The sequence below is a fragment of the Pleurodeles waltl genome, chromosome 7, assembly GCF_031143425.1.
Source record: "Pleurodeles waltl isolate 20211129_DDA chromosome 7, aPleWal1.hap1.20221129, whole genome shotgun sequence".
Classification (NCBI taxonomy): Eukaryota; Metazoa; Chordata; class Amphibia; order Caudata; family Salamandridae; genus Pleurodeles; species Pleurodeles waltl.
Genome location: NC_090446.1, coordinates 786,093,530 through 786,110,541, shown reverse-complemented (window position 1 = coordinate 786,110,541; position 17,012 = coordinate 786,093,530). Strand labels below are relative to the sequence as shown.

Below are 17,012 nucleotides of genomic sequence, written 5' to 3'. Positions count from 1 at the left end.
CTCCGGCATTGACGAAAAACGCTTACCAGTATTGTCCAAGCGTCATCCCTCCTTATCCGGCGGTGCAGAGATCGGAATGGACAGGTTCTTAGATTGTCTCTGGAGTGCCTGCATAGTGACTGAATCCAGCTTTGGATGGCCAGTTAGACATGCTGGGGCATCTTCCAGGGCTTTGTATTTGTCTTGGTGTAGGAGGCTGGTCTGGTTTGTAGTGGGTATCTAAGGTACTTACACCTTATACAAGGTCCAGTTATCCCTTATTAATGAAATGTAGACAGTGTCTAGAAGCCAGGCTCTCTAGGGGTAGTGTGGATGAGCAGCCAAGGCCTAACTAGGAGACATACAAAGCTCATGCAATACCACTGTAGTCACACACTACTCGCACACATGAAAGAAAATACTCAGTGTTACAAAAATAAAGGTACTTTATTTTGGTGACACAAATGCCAAAAATACCCTAGAGACTATACTCCCTTAGGAGGTAAGTAATACACAAATTATATACACTAGTATGCAGAAATAGCTGTAAAAACTGTTAGAAAACAGTGCAATTAGTGAAAATCACAATAGTTATAAATGGGCCTGGGGGAACACATACCATATACTGAGAAAGTGGATTGCGAATGTCGGTTTCCCACCTAGGCAAGTGTAGTGTGTAGAGGGGTGCTGAGAGTATCAGGAACCATCAAAGGTATGTAATAAAACCCACACCCAGAGCCCAGGAAAGCAGGGGTATATCACAGTAACCTTTTTTTAGAACACACTAGAACACGAGAAAGAAGATATTGCAAGAACCAGAAGAGACTGCAAGACACCAACGATGGATTCCTGGACCTAAAGACCTGTGGAAGAAGGGGACCAAGTCCAAGAACTGAAGAGTCCAGGGAGAACAGGAGCCCTTACTAACCCGGATGAAGGTGCAAAAAAATAAACATCGGTGAAGAACAACAGTCAGTATGGCACTCAAGAAGATGGATGCGGGTTCGTGCAGATTATGTCTCACGCTGCATGGATGAGTGTAGTCTGGTTTGTGTCGCTGGATTCCGCCAACAAGCCTTGGCAAATGCAAAGCTCGCGGTTAGCAGAAAATGGCGCTGCCCTGGACCAGGAGGAACCTGGTGGACTCTACCCAAGAGGGGGGAGTCAGAAGGGGCTCTCAGTAACTCAGAGAGCCCATGGAAGACCAGGCTGCACGCACAGGAGTCCCACAGCACAAGGACAAAGGAGGTGCAAAAGGAGACCCACGCAGCACTACAACAAAAGGATCCCACACCGCCGGAGAACCACTCAGGAATATGAGCGTCGCAGGATGGAGTGCTGGGGGCCGGAGCTGTATGGTGCACTAAGAACTTTGTGGAAGGATGCTACCAAGCCTTGGCAACTGCAAAACATGCGGTGCACAATGGTACTGTCTTGCATGGGGAGGCAAGCTCTTACCTTCACCAAAGTTCGACAGTAGGACGTCAGGACCACTTCAGTCCACCACTCGTGTTTCAGGATCCACGCAACTCAGCAGGAGAGGGGTCCCACGCAGCCGGTCATCGTTGCAGAGAGGTGCCTGCTGAAGCAGGGGAGTGACTCCTTCAGTCCAAGGGAGATTCTTCGGGTGCAGGCTGAAGACAGGCTGCCCTCTGAAGATGCATTACCCGTAAACAGTTGCAGTTGCAGGATACAATGTTGCAGAGGTCATCTTTGTTTCTTTGTTGCAGTTTGTAGAGTTCCTGGAGGGTCCAGATGCAGTTTCTTCGGTGATAAGGTGAATTAAAGGATGCAGGGGATTCCTGCTGGAGTCTTGCAATCCAAATGTGAAGAACCACCCAAGAGAGAGATTCTAAATAGCTCAGAAAGGGGGACTGGTCAGCTAAACAGGTAAGCACCTGTCAGGGGAGGGCTCTGACATCACCTCCTGGCACTCGCCACTCAGATGCTCCCAGAGTTCCCTGCCAACTTGGAATCCAAGATGGCAAAGCCCAGGGATCCTCTGGAGGAGCTCTGAGCACCACCCCTGGGATGGTGATGGACAGGGGAGTGGTCACTCCCCTTTCATTTGTCCAGTTTCGCACCAGAGCAGGTACTGGGGGTCCCTGAACCTGTGTAGACTGGATTATGCTAGTAGGGCACCATCTGTGCCCTTCAAAGAATTTCCAGAGGCTTGGGAAGGCTACCCCTCCCAAGCCTGTAACACCAATTTCCAAAGAGAGAGGGTGTAACACCCCTCTCCCAAAGGAAATCCTTTGTTCTGCCTTCCTGGGCTTGAGCTGCGCAAGCAACCAAGCAACAGGAGGGCAGAAACCTGTCTGAGAGGTGGCAGCAGCTGGGGCTGCCTGGAAAATCTCAGACGGCTGGAATGGTAATAGTCGAGGTCCTCTAAGGAGCCTCCAGAGAGCATGGAATCATACAACCAATGCTTGCAAAAACACTGGGGCATGATTCCAACATGTTTGCTACCAAACATGCTTATCTTTGGAGTTACCATTATGTAGCTGGACATAGGTAGTGACCTATGTCCAGTACACACGTAAAATGGCATACCCGCGCTCATGAAGTCTGGGAAAATTGTCCTGGAGGTCGTGGGCGCACCTCTGCTAGTGCAGGGGTGCCCTCACACATAGGTACTCTGCACCCCACCCTCAGGGTGACTTATAAGTGACCTGTTGCAGTGTAAATGGCAATGAAAGGGTGCACGCACCCTTTCAAACAGGCTGCAACGGCAGTCCTGTAGAAGCCTTTGCATGGGCTCCCTATGGGTGGCAAAAGATATGCAGCAGCCCCTAGGGATACCCTGGAACCCCAATGCCCTGGGTACCAAGGTACCATATACTAGGGTCTTATAAGGGGGCACCTGTATGCCAATTGTGGGTGAGATACTGGATTACCAATATCTTATAACCATAATTTAAGGGAGAGAGCATAACTACTGGGGTCCTGATTAGCAGGATCCCGGTAGACACAGTCAAACACACTGACAAACAGGCCAAAAGTGGGGGTAACTATGCTAGAAAGAGGCCACGTTCCTACACTTGGAACGGAAGAACTGCTGTTACTGTAGCTGGATTTTTATTACTTTTAAGCTCTTTTCCCAGATATTGGCAACAATAGGCATGGACCACACACTTTTCTGGAATCGCTCTTTAAAGTCATATAAAAACAGTCCACCTGTCTAGTGGGTATGGGGAGTGCAAATTGTTTAGCTGCCCATTCCAGCAAATTATGAAAACACTCAATATCTTCAGGTGGTGAGTCTACTTGGGTGGGTGACAGAGATGATGGCGTAGGGATGAGGTAGTCACCCCATTCCAAATGGGTGTCACGGAGCTCAATTTCCTTTCTCTCTTCCTCAGAAGAATCTGGATCATAGAGCAGGGCTGATTGTGGTGTACACCTTACTGAAGTTGGCAATGACATAGGCCTTTGTGCTGGAGTGGATAGCTGAGCACCAGGAGGTGTAGTAACCGTGGAAGTTTGTTCTGCAGGAGCTTTAGTAGATGGAAACCGCTCCCTATAGTCAGAGTTGTAAATCCAAAATCAAAGAGCCAGGTAAGCAAACCATCTCTTCCTGGAATGGCTGCTGATACTGTGCATGTGAAGGATAATATTCTTCCTCATATCCTTCCTCTTCATATTGGCACTTCACAAGTAGTTTTGAGGGTCTATGGCGACCCCAAAGAGGCCCGCCTCATCAGAGCCTTCTTCATTTAAGAGATAGACTGGTATCACCGTGCTAGGAGATGTGTGCTCGGGTGTCAAAAACTTGCTTTTGCGCTGTTCTGGAATTTTTCCTGTAGTCGACTGTGTCGTCAATGGTGTCGCCGACAGTGTTGTCGATGAGGTCGTCGATGGATCTGGTACTTTCATCTTGCAAGCTGCCGACAGAGTAGTCGACGCCTATGTTGGCAAGGTAATCAGTGTCGACGGTGGAGCTTTCAACAGTGTTGTTGACGATGTTATCATGGAGAGCTTCAGCATTGATGGTCTGGTCACAGACGTCATCAACGAGAAGGAAGAGGTGGTGAACAACGTTGCCACTGTAAACGTTGTCGACTTTGCTGATGCTGCCGTGTAGTCTTTCTTCGTCAATGACAATGTTCTCGTTGATGGCTGGATACTCGTCGTCGATGTATGTGTTGGCGGAGCTGAGGAAAGTTTTTTTGAAGGAATGTCTAACCTTAGGAAGACGTATTGGCGTCTCAAAAGATGACTTCCTGGTCTTTTCTGAGGAGACAGTAGTTTCTTTTTTCTCCTTTCTTGAAGAAAATTTCTCTTTTTTTAGGAGATTTTTGAAGAACTGCGACCCTTGTAAGACCCATGAGCAGTCTTTTTTGTGGCTTTCTTTGGCTGCTCAGATGAGGATCTGGAATGGGGTGATCTTTCCCTCCTATAGGACTTTCTAGAGGTGACAGAGAAGCCCTCACTATCACATTCAGAAACTGGCTCTTTTCTGGGCTTCAGCTTTTGTAGCCAAATTAGCAGCCTTCCTTTTCTTCAAAGTTTTAGTTGAAAACATACCTTACAGGTTTTGGCAGAATGTTCCAGGTAAAGGCAATAAATGCAGTCTTCGTGAGGGTCTTCTGAGTGAAGCCTCTTTTTCCGAAAGTACTGCAAGCCCTAAACAGCCTTTCTTTTCCTTGTCTGACAAGATGAAAAGACAGTGTCAGTTTTTCTCTGCAGAGAACACTGTGGGACCAAGGTAAATACTTCCCTAGCACAAACATAGAAAATCTTTCTGGAAAGTATCTAAGAAGGAAATAACTGAGCAGAGGCTCACTGAAGACTCCCTAGCACGACATGTGGGAGAAAATCTGAGAACTGGAGCTTCTCTCAGGAGTGTTCTAGAGGGAAAGGTAGCCTGACTGGTTGACAGATACATTTGCACTTTTTTAAAGACTATGATAGGTTGCAAAATTGAAGGGCTTGAGGCCTTCATGTTCTATTTGCATTGCTATTATATGGTACTGGGGACTCCCATATCAACACCGGGGAATGATTCATGCATGGGAATCTATGAAAGTTCCAATACTGGAATAAATAAACAATTAAAGTAAAGTGATAAAACATGTTAATTACCAAGGCTCAGATTTATAATCGGAAGAAGCTGAGTGATCTTTTTTATCATATTCTGTTCTAAGTAATCACATTTCCCATAAATCTTTACAAAGCTTGAAACACAAGGACCACATCTTGCGTTGAATGTTACGATGAAGAAGAGTAGTCATCTTAAAACAGTTGGCATACATGCAAGCTGATTCATATCCATGCTCTAACAAAGGCATACAAGAATGAGGGAGCTCTTCGGGGATAACAAGTTATCTAAATACAAGCAGACTCTCACTAGGAAAGAACTAAAACCTCCTGGTTGAATGACCCAAAGAACCTGTTGTTTAATTCATTTTTCTTTATCCATTTTCAAACCTGCTGGCTCTCCATCATCAATCAAGCACCACCTACATAAATATACCATAATGAATTAGGGGAACCCTTCTTCCCTGATAACACCTAGGCACCTTCCTATTGCAAAGAGTTATATAGTTTCCATTTATTTAACCATATCGTCTTATGTGTGTAAAATCCACCAACACAAAAACGTATCCCATATAGAATAACCCAAATCATCTTCGCCTTTCTTTCTTAGCTTTGAGAGGCTTGCGTTTCCGTCTGCAATCCTTTTAGAAATTTTCCTTCACATTCAAGTATCCAATTGCTTCATAATCCATCCTATCACCTGACTAATCCACTACCTTTAAAAAAGCATTCAAGAGTGTTTCCCCATTGTGGTATGTTAGTCACTTTTGCAGGATCTCCTCTTATACACTATAATAAGCACCTTCAATATACCTGAGAAAACTCTCTTGCTCAGCGATCAATAGTGCTTGCGTGTGCATCCACAGTCTCTTCACTTTCTCTGTCTTTTTACTGCTTCAGTCTGACACTTATCGAATCAACTATGTATTGCAGCTGAGAGGAGTAGTAAGGTCATTGCCATTGGAGTAAATCTAGCTTTGGACTTGGAGCTATACAAATCAATTAACAGTTGATCCCGTTGTCCTCCTGATCCGGTTCTGTTTATGCGTGGGATGTGTACGAGTAGGAGTCCTGCAGAGTGGAGGTGTCTGGGTGGTTGGTGGAAGGAGATGCGACTGTTCATATAGGTGGGGCTTGATTATATAGTGCCTTGAATGTGTGTGTGAGTAGTATGAATTGAGTGCAGTTTTGAATCAAGAGCCAGTGTAGTTCCCCGAGGTGTGCTGTTATGTGTGAGAGGTTGAGGATGAGTCAGGCTGCCATGGTCTAGATGGTTTGTAGTCTTCTAGTGAGTTGCTTGGGGATTGCGGCATAGAGGGGGTTCCCAAGGTCCAATTTGATGGTGACTAGTGTGCATGTGACAGTGTTTCTAGTTTTGCTTGGAGCCATTTGAAGATCTTCCTCAGTATCTTCAGGGTGTGGAAGCAGGATGCAGTGATGGCATTGACATGTGCAGTCATTTTCAGTTTGTGGTCTATTATTATTCTGAGGTTCTTCTTCTGGGTTCTGGATGTTGGTGGGTGTCAGAGTTTGCTCGGCCACCTGCTGGAGTCCCATGGTGAGTTGTTCCTGCCAACGATCACTACTTCTGTCTTGTCAGTGTTGAGCTTGAGACAGTTGGTTTTTATCCATTTAGTGACTTCGGCCATGCAGGCGATGAACTTGTTTCTTGTGTTGAGGGTCTTGTCCAAAAAGCAAAGTATGATTTACATGTTGCCTGCTTAGGAGAGGATGTTGATGTGTGTGCCGATGACACTGGCGACAATAACACACTGTGGCACCACCATCATAAACGAGGAACAATTTCTGCATGGTGTAGATCAGGTGGTCCTTGATGTGCTATACGCATTGAAAGGATTGTGCTTTAAGATGCATGCACCAGCATCCATGGAAGCTAATTAGTTGCTCCTCACAAAACGTAATCAATCAACAAATACATACACAAATACAGGGAGTGCAGAATTATTAGGCAAGTTGTATTTTTGAGGATTAATTTTATTATTGAACAACAACCATGTTCTCAATGAACCCAAAAAACACATTAATATCAAAGCTGAATATTTTTGGAAGTAGTTTTTAGTTTGTTTTTAGTTTTAGCTATGTTAGGGGGATATCTGTGTGTGCAGGTGACTATTACTGTGCATAATTATTAGGCAACTTAACAAAAAAAATATATATACCCATTTCAATTATTTATTATTACCAGTGAAACCAATATAACATCTCAACATTCACAAATATACATTTCTGACATTCAAAAACAAAACAAAAACAAATCAGTGACCAATATAGCCACCTTTCTTTGCAAGGACACTCAAAAGCCTGCCATCCATGGATTCTGTCAGTGTTTTGATCTGTTCACCATCAACATTGCGTGCAGCAGCAACCACAGCCTCCCAGACACTGTTCAGAGAGGTGTACTGTATTCCCTCCTTGTAAATCTCACATTTGATGATGGACCACAGGTTCTCAATGGGGTTCAGATCAGGTGAACAAGGAGGCCATGTCATTAGATTTCCTTCTTGTATACCCTTTCTTGCCAGCCACGCTGTGGAGTACTTGGACGCGTGTGATGGAGCATTGTCCTGCATGAAAATCATGTTTTTATTGAAGGATGCAGACTTCTTCCTGTACCACTGCTTGAAGAAGGTGTCTTCCAGGAACTGGCAGTAGGACTGGGAGTTGAGCTTGACTCCATCCTCAACCCGAAAAGGCCCCACAAGCTCATCTTTGATGATACCAGCCCAAACCAGTACTCCACCTCCACCTTGCTGGCGTCTGAGTCGGACTGGAGCTCTCTGCCCTTTACCAATCCAGCCACGGGCCCATCCATCTGGCCCATCAAGACTCACTCTCATTTCATCAGTCCATAAAACCTAAGAAAAATCAGTTTTGAGATATTTCTTGGCCCAGTCTTGACGTTTCAGCTTGTGTGTCTTGTTCAGTGGTGGTCGTCTTTCAGCCTTTCTTACCTTGGCCATGTCTCTGAGTATTGCACACCTTGTGCTTTTGGGCACTCCAGTGATGTTGCAGCTCTGAAATATGGCCAAACTGGTGGCAAGTGGCATCGTGGCAGCTGCACGCTTGACTTTTCTCAGTTCATGGGCAGTTATTTTGCGCCTTGGTTTTTCCACACGCTTCTTGCGACCCTGTTGACTATTTTGAATGAAACGCTTGATTGTTCGATGATCACGCTTCAGAAGCTTTGCAATTTTAAGAGTGCTGCATCCCTCTGCAAGATATCTCACTATTTTTGACTTTTCTGAGCCTGTCAAGTCCTTCTTTTGACCCATTTTGCCAAAGGAAAGGAAGTTGCCTAATAATTATGCACACCTGATATAGGGTGTTGATGTCATTAGACCACACCCCTTCTCATTACAGAGATGCACATCACCTAATATGCTTAATTGGTAGTAGGCTTTCGAGCCTATACAGCTTGGAGTAAGACAACATGCATAAAGAGGATGATGTGGTCAAAATACTCATTTGCCTAATAATTCTGCACTCCCTGTATATAAATGTATTTAATTCCACAAGGCAAACTGCTATGGGCAGAGAGCCCTCTATCTAACTAGAGGCTTCTATAGTGAGAGAATTGGGTGCTCTTGAAAAGCCAAACTATTCCACATTCCGCAGTCTCGATCACATAATGACAGCACCTCCCACAAGAGAAGTGGGGAAAAAAAAACAACCTCAATTGTGATTCTCAGGAAACACTAGGACATCAATTAGAAATTCGATTTCTATATTGGTGTGAAACTATGTCAGTCTAATTTAGCCAAACCTCTTGAAATCAAATAAAATGCAGACACAAGCGAAAACTTGCTCATGTTAATAACTATTCACCAATATAATTTACTATCAAGATGAAAATGCATATGGTTAGAATTGTAAGCATCTCCCTGCATTTAAAATCAGCTCAAAAGAAGCATTTTTCCAAAAGTACCTTTCTCCTCGATATAGAGAATTCTCTTTGGCACTGCTTACATTGCATAACTTCATCATCTTTCAACCACGTATGGCCCTGAGGAGTAAGAAATAACAGGGTTTAAGATATGAATCCAAATATCTTTGGAGAAACCTACAATTTAATAAAGGTTGACCTCAGAAGTAATACTCCTGTGGTACTTTGTGCCTTTGTTTGCCATTTAGACATTAAAACATTTTGGCCCTTACAATTATTTTACAAATTAAGCACTGATCAGAACTCATCTCTGCCCCAGATATATTGTGAACTATATGTCCATGTTATTGATACAGTAAGTAAAATTATCCCAAACATCATCACTCCACGACTTAGCAAATGGTTTAACCCCATTTAACAATACAAGAACATTTGTCACAAGCAACTGATATGTAAAACAAAGCATAATTATGGCTACTATGTTTGATGCTAGAAAAGGTTTTGACAACATATTGTGGCTACTTTCTGTGTCCAGCTTTGGAAGGAACTGGGCTGGAAATAGCCATCAAAAATAATAATGGCCCTATATCAACCACCATGGGCATCCACATTTGTGAATCTGAGCAAAATTCATAGGGCTTACACAGCAGTAAGACAATATTCTCATGTTATTACTATGTACGGTCTGAAACCACACAAATCTAGGGAAAAGCTGTACTAAGCATTTTTATGGTTGCAAATTGGTTTCAGTTCAGTATTTGTGACCATAAAAACTGCTTTTTCAGATGTACTAATCACATTTTAGGAGTCAAAAAATCCGGTCGCAAATTATTGAAATGTTACGACGACCCCAAAGGAAGTGGTAACTTATTCTCAAAAAGTGAAGGGGACACATCCCCTTTGTGAATTAAAAATAAAAGTTTGCTGGGGAACAGTCCGTGTTCCACGGGACCACAGCCAACTCTTAAACAAACAAAAAAAGAAACGTTTTTCTTTTTCAACACAGTCCTATTGCCTGTAAGGAAAACTGGCTGCATTTAGGAAAAAAGTTTGCTTCATTTAAAAGCGATCACAGAGATGGTGGTCTGCTGTCTCCGGCCTCCAACTGTAGTGAATAGCAATTTGAGACTACCTGTAGGAAAGTAGCCTCTTTCTAGCTTGGCTACCCCCACTTTTGGCCTGTTTGTCAGTGTGTTTGACTGTGTTCACTGGGATCCTGCTAACCAGGACCCCAGTGACTGTGCTCCCTCCTCTAAATTTGGTTGCTGGTAATTTTTTAGCCCCACAAATGGCATATTGGTCCACCCATGTAAGTCCCTAGTATATGGTACCTAGGTACCCAGGGCATTGGGATTCCAGGGGATCCCAATGGGCTGCAGCAGTTATTCTGCCACCCATAGGGAGCCCAAGCAAAGGGTTCTGCACGCACCCGGTTTCACTACAGGTCACTGCACCAGGTCACCCCTACTGTAGGCTCTCTCAGCCCAGAGGGCAGGGTGCAGGTACCTGTGTGTGATTGCACCCCTGCACTAACAGAGGTGCCCCCAAGAACTCCAGCTCCATCTTACTGGACTTCATGAGTGCGGGGATGCCATTTTATATATGTACTGGACAAAGGGCACTACCTATGTCCAGCTACATAATGGAAACTCCAAACCTGGGCATGTTTGGTATCAAACATGTTGGAATCATACCCCAATACTGTTGGAAGTGTTGGAAGTATGATTCCATGCATTCTGGGGGCTCCTTAGAGGACCCCCAGCATTGCTACCACCAGTCTTACAGGGTTTCCCAGGCAGCCCAGCTACTGCCACCTCTCAGACAGGTTTCTGCCCGCCTGCTGCTTGACCTGATCAAGCCCAGGAAGGCAGAACAAAGGATTTCCTTTGGGAGAGGGGGTAACTTCCTTTGGAAATAGATGTGGCTGGCATGGGAGGGGTGGCCTCCCAAAGCCACTGGTTTTGCTTTGAAGGGCACATTTGGTGCCCTCGATGCATAAACCAGTCCACACCTGTTCAGGAACCCCCAGTCCCTGCTCTGGCGTAAAACTGGACAATGGATATGGGAGTGACCATTTCCCTGTCCATCGCCACCCCAGTGGGGGTGCCCAGAGCTCTTCCAGAGGGTCCCTGGGTTCTGCCATCTGGATTCCAAGGATGGCAGGGAACTCTGGGAGCATCTGAGTGGCCAGGCAGGTGACGTCAGAGGCACCATCTGATAGGTAGTTACCTGGTTAGGTGACCAAGCCCCCTCTTTGGGTTATATAGGATTTTCCTCTGGGGTGGGTCCTCAGATTCGGCTTGCAAGACTCCAGCAGGACTCCTCTGCAACCTCTGCTTCGACTTTGGCCTCAGGAACTGCAACTGGACCCTCCAGGAACCTACAAGCTGCAGATCCATAAGGAAGACTCTTCTACAACATTCTATCCGGAACTCCTGCCAGCTGTGCAACATTTCGCCGGCTGTGCATCCTAAGAAGACTGCAAATCTTCAGCATGCACGAGAAGAAGAAGGAATTTCCCTTGGGGTGAAGACATCACTCCCCAGTGCTGACCTGTCTTCCTTCTTTGTCAGCCAACTCCAAAAGGTACCTCTGGGTGGGTAGTATCTCCTACTCCCCCTGGACTCCACAGACACTTCTGGACTTGGTCCCCTCTTTCCACAGGTCTCCATCTTCGGTTTTCCACTGCTGGTTCCTTGCAGGCTGTTCTGCATGTCTTCATTTTCTTCTTTTCATCCTTTGGGGTGGTTTTGGAGAAATACAGTGTTTTTACTCCTGCATTCCTGGTTGCTGAGGTGTACTACATTACTTACCTGTGTGGTTTCCTAGTACTCCCAGCACCCCTCTACAAGGTCTACTTAACTAGGTGGGGGCCCTTTGTTCGCATTCCACTTTCTTAGTATATGGTTTGGGCTCCCCCTGGGGGCGGGGGGGAAGAAAGAAAGAAAGAAAGAGAGAAAGAGATGTATTTACTTACCTCCTATTGGAGGGTTTCCTCTCTAGTATTTTCTGATACTGTGTTCCAAAAATAAGGTATCTTTATTTTTGTACATCCAAGTGTTTTCTTTCTTCTGTGTAAGTACTGTGTGACTTTATTGCTATTGCATGTGCTTGGCATGTCTCCTAGATAAGCCTTGGCTGCTCCTCCACAGCTACTTCTAAAGAGCCTGCCAGATACCTGGACCTGGTATAGGTGTACGTATAATAGGTACCCACCACACACCAGGCCAGCTTCCTACACTACCTCATTAATATACATGAGGTAGGTCAGATTATGATCCACTACAATTCGTAATTTTAAGACCTATTAGTATGTAGACAGGTTCTTAACATGATTTTTACTGTTTGCAAAAACACTGGTAGTAACTTGCGACCAGTTTTTTGCACAAATACCCCAGAGTTTTTCCAATATCTGTGGCGTTTTGGTCTTTTTCACTTTCCTTGAGTGATTAATACATGCATGCATACTGCACAGGATGGTAGCTGTTCTGCAGACTGCATGTGTCCATGGTAGATATAACAGACTGCATGTTACCTTTGCTAAGCATTACTTCATGAAACCAGTCTGACATGTTCAGTTGCAGATGTTGCCAACCCCTTCACTGTGCTTGATGTAACTTTCCTCAGCCTCAGTGAAATATGCCTCTCTCCCCTCTTCCTGCTATCATCTATCAATAGTAAAATTCTCTTGGGCTTGTCTGAGGTAAAACAATATTGACACCCTGACCAGTACAAACTGGTCTGATCATGGACTTCTGGCTTCAGAAACCTGCAAATAGAGACGAAGGAGGAAAATGCACTTCTACCAGATAACGAAAATGACTTCCAATTTGAAAAAGGCAAACTTGGGTCACTAAGAGTTTAAACAGTCTCCCTGCTGGACACTAGTTATCTGACTGTAGTGAACAATGGGAAGGACACTCAGACGCCTGGCACCCTAAAACTTCACAACTGATCCTGCTGGTGCGGGACTCTTTCTCTTTGGGTGATGGTGAGCCGACATCCCAGTTTCTGAATTTCCACTCCAGAGATAACTAAAATCACTTTAAGTCAACAACCGAGTTGTTCTGAGCTGATCCTAGAATAAGACCACTGATGTAGAGAGCCATGCACATCACAGCCAAGTTGCTACATTATATACTTTTGTTCTGGCAACTCGGAAGCACTGACTGAAACTCTGTATGGAAATATTACAGTAAAACCAGAGTCTCACAGCTCTCAGAGGGCATCAATGCTGCCTAAAACAATAACAGTCACCACTGGCCAAGGTTATAGAACAAAAGTTCCCAACCTGTGGTCCTGGTACCCCAGAGGGTCCACACATCCTCCTCAGGGAGTCTGCGACTGCTTGGATATTTAAATAATATTAACAGATGAATAAAAGTTTATAAATAAAGTGGCTAAATGTACAAATTAAAATATTAAAACATACTTGATATGTCAAGGAATTTGAAATTGGAGGCTAAATATTAAATTAGTGTAGGAAAGTACCATCTTCCTAGGATAGTTACTCCCCTAGGATGTCAGTGTGTTTAGACTGTAGTGTACTGGGATTCTGCTAACCAGGACCTCAGTGGCTGTGCTCTCTCCTCTAAATTTGGTTGCTAATGATCTTCACACTCCACACTTGGCATACTGGTGCACCAATGTAAGAACCTAGTATATGGTACTTAGGTACCAAGGGCATTGGTACACCAGGGGTCTCCCATGGGCTACAAGTATTGTGCCACCCATGGAAGCCAATGCAAACTGTGTCTGCAGGCCTGCCATTGCAGCCTGCGTGAAATGGTGCATGCACCCTTTCACCACCGAACCTGCTCACTGCACTTAGACACTATAAGCCACCCCTCTGGTAGGCTCTTCAGCCCAAGGGCAGGGTGCATGTCCCTAAGTGTAAGGATACCATTGCATGAGCAGGGTATCCCTACAAACCCCAAACTCCATTCCCTGGGCTCTGTAAGTGTGGGGAAGCCATTTTAATGTGTGTAGTGGACACCTGTCAACACGAGTGGTCCAACTACATAATAGCTTCTCTGAACCTAGGCATGTTTGGCATCAAACATGTTGGAATCATACAACTACACCAATTCCAGTGCTAGTTACATGAACCCCTGTACTCTGGGGGTTCGTTTTAGGATCCCCCAGTTCTGCCTATGCAGCCTTACAGGGTCTGGCTGCCAGCCCACTCTGCTGCCAACCCCAGATACTGTTCTGCCCTGCTGCTGGTGAGCCTGGCTCAAGCAGAGGAAGGCAGATCAAAGGATTTCTTGCATGAAAGAGGAATTATCACCTCTCCCTATGTATTAGGTGTCTAAGGGCTGGAGCTCCACCAGACTGCTTTGAAGGGCACATTTGGTGCCCTCCATGCAAAATCCGGTTTGCACCAGTTGAGGAACCCCCATTCTTGCTCTGGTGGGTGCGAAACTGCACAAAGGACAGGGGAGTGACTACTTCCCTGTCCTGCTCCTCCCCTAGGTGCACAGAGTTCTGCCAGGTGGCCACTTGATTCTGCCATCTTGAAAATAAGATGGGCAGAGGCCCCTGGGAGCATCTGACTGGTTAAGCCAGGTAGATGGCATCCCTGACCCCTCTGATAGGTGGGTCACTTCAGAGAGTGACCAACTCCCTTTCAGGGTTACTTAAGGTCTCCTCCTGAGGTTGGGCCCTCAGATTCGTTGAGAAAAACTCATTAAGGAACTCCCTGCAAGACATCTTCTGCTCCTGGCCTCTAGAACCGCTACTGGTCTGCTTTGGAACAAAACACGTATCCTCCTGGTCGGAAGGCTCCCATTGCAACATTGGTTCTCCGGATACTGCAAGAATTCTGCAACATCCAACGCTGTGCATCCTCTAGGGTCACAAGGAAGCTCAAAGGAATCTCCCTTGGACTGAAGGAGTCACTCCCCTGCATCCACAAGCACCTCAAGACATTGACCTGCAGGTGGGGTCTACTGTCTCACTGAATTGAAAGGTTCTTCATCGCAGGTGCTGGGTCTGTAACCTCGTCTGGGCCCTGCTTGGTCTCTGACCAACTTGCGAGACTGTGGGCCCCTGCCACTGGACCGGAACCCCTGTGCACCGCAACTGTTGCTCTTGCCAAGGCTTGTTGACTCTTCCTCCAGGAGAAGCCCCGGCCTCCAGTAATCTGCAACTGGAAATCCACCCCTGTCCTGCAACTCTTCAGAAGTGGGACTTCTGTTTTATTGTGCTGCTGAGGCCTCCTTTTGACTACCTGTGTCTATTGCCTGTGGGTCACTCGTGGGGGCTCCAACGACTTCTCCTGCCCTTCCTGCTTGCTGAGGACCATCCCCGACTCTCCTACAAGGGTAGAGATTCCTGGGTGTTGCTGGTCCCCAGAATTCTGCAAATACATCTTCAGCTCCTGCTTGCATTTGCCAGTGCTTGTTGGTGACCTGGCTGGTCACTGACCCTCCTGCAATCCGGCGACCATCAAGTGACAGCTTGTAGACAACTCCTAGAACCTTCAGCAGCTCCTGGACCCCAAAGCTGGACTTTTCCTCCACCAATTTGCAGGAAATTCACCTCTAGGAGGGTGGGCATTGCCACCTGCACCACCTGGGCACCTCCACAGGTGCTGGCCTCTGTCCTCTTCCTTTTCAGGTCCTCCAATTCCAGAATCCGCCCCTGGGTTCCACTGGCCTGTCCATGTGTCGCAACAGCAGCTGGGCAATCCGAGGCTTCCATTGACTTCAGTGAGTCTCTTCTACCTTTTGCATTTGGGTCCCTGGTGTAGGTACTCCTGTCTTCTGGGTATTCTTGGGTGGGGGCACTCTCCAACCTTCCACTTGTCTACTGGTTCCCTTGGGCCCACTGGGAAGGGTCCTGAAACACACGAACTTCAACCACAACTTCCCTGTGTTCCTCTACTGGACGACTGGGTCGATACCTACTCAGCAACTGGTCGCTGGGAACACTTACAGTACTTACCTCTGGTGTTTTTATCTACCCCCAGCCCCTAGCTACCTACCACACTTGTCTTGGTTGGGATCACTATTTTGCATTCCACTTACATAGTATATGGTTTGCCCCCCCCATAGGGCCCTGTAGATTTTATGTTATTTCTGCTGGTTATTTTGTGTATATATTTTGTGTAGATATCTCCAAAGGGAGATATACCAATGCTAGTCTAGTAGTGCTGTAATGAAGAATCCTTTATTTTTGCAACACCTGTGTGGTTCTTTCTTGAGACTGATATTGTCTGACTACTGTGGTATTGCAATTGCTTTACATTCCTCCTTGATAAGCTTCAGCTGCTCGCCTCAGGTACCCCTAGAGAGATTTTGCAACCTGGACACCTATTCACTATCACGAAGGGTTGCCTGGACTCAGTATAGGGTGCCACACCACAAGTGTACACCAAAAACTGAGCCAGCCTCCTACAATTAGTATCCTCATATTTGTTCGCAGGAGCAGTGCAGGTGCATCAGACATAATATAGTATGGATGATGAGTAACTTTAACTAAGCTCCCACCTTCCTATTAAACTTACATTTTTATTTATTTATTTATATTTGTTTACAAATTAAATACAATGTAGTATCATTTGTGTATGTGTTTGATGAATGCTGGATTATGTATTTTTTGTGTATAGTTTTGCGGTTCAAATCATCAACAATGTTAAGGCTGAGAACCCTGGCTTCCAGTAGTGATTCAGTGGGGGGCTGCAGAAGTCAAAAGTTGGAGAACCACCTTTATAGAAAATACAGCGCCCAGTGCATAAATTGTATATAACTGTATCTGATTCAACCTCACCCTTGGAAAGTGATGCTACGTTCTAATTTTCAAAATTGTAACTTTTTTTTTTACTTACCTATCAGTAAAAGCTTTATACTTCTTTGAAGATAGAACACTGAGCGAACATGGACTTTATTTCTGTGTTGTTGATGATATCATGCTGCCTCTGACTTTCTAACCCCTCTAAGAAGTCCTTGAGTAATCCTTGACTGCTCTGCTTCAACACCCATTAAGAGTAATTTTAGTACAGAATGTAAATTTTGTAGCTACCTTCAGCGCTTTATTTACTTCTTTTATATCTTCCATCTTCATCTTGGATCTGAAACGAAGGAAA

General features: G+C 45.4%; 1 protein-coding gene across 4 annotated transcripts in view; it reads right to left on the bottom strand.

Moving 5' to 3' along the window:
- RUFY1 (RUN and FYVE domain containing 1) overlaps positions 1-17,012 on the bottom strand; it is a 475,292-nt gene that overhangs the window by 65,582 nt on the left and 392,698 nt on the right. For 3 of the 4 annotated variants that reach the window (XM_069199306.1, XM_069199309.1, XM_069199307.1), the window contains 2 exons: positions 16,949-16,997; positions 8,966-9,043 (listed from right to left, as the gene is read on the bottom strand). In XM_069199306.1, the coding sequence (XP_069055407.1) occupies positions 8,966-9,043; positions 16,949-16,997 (127 nt within the window). The remainder of the gene's footprint in view (positions 1-8,965; positions 9,044-16,948; positions 16,998-17,012) is intronic. The other variant, XM_069199308.1, reaches the window with a different exon arrangement.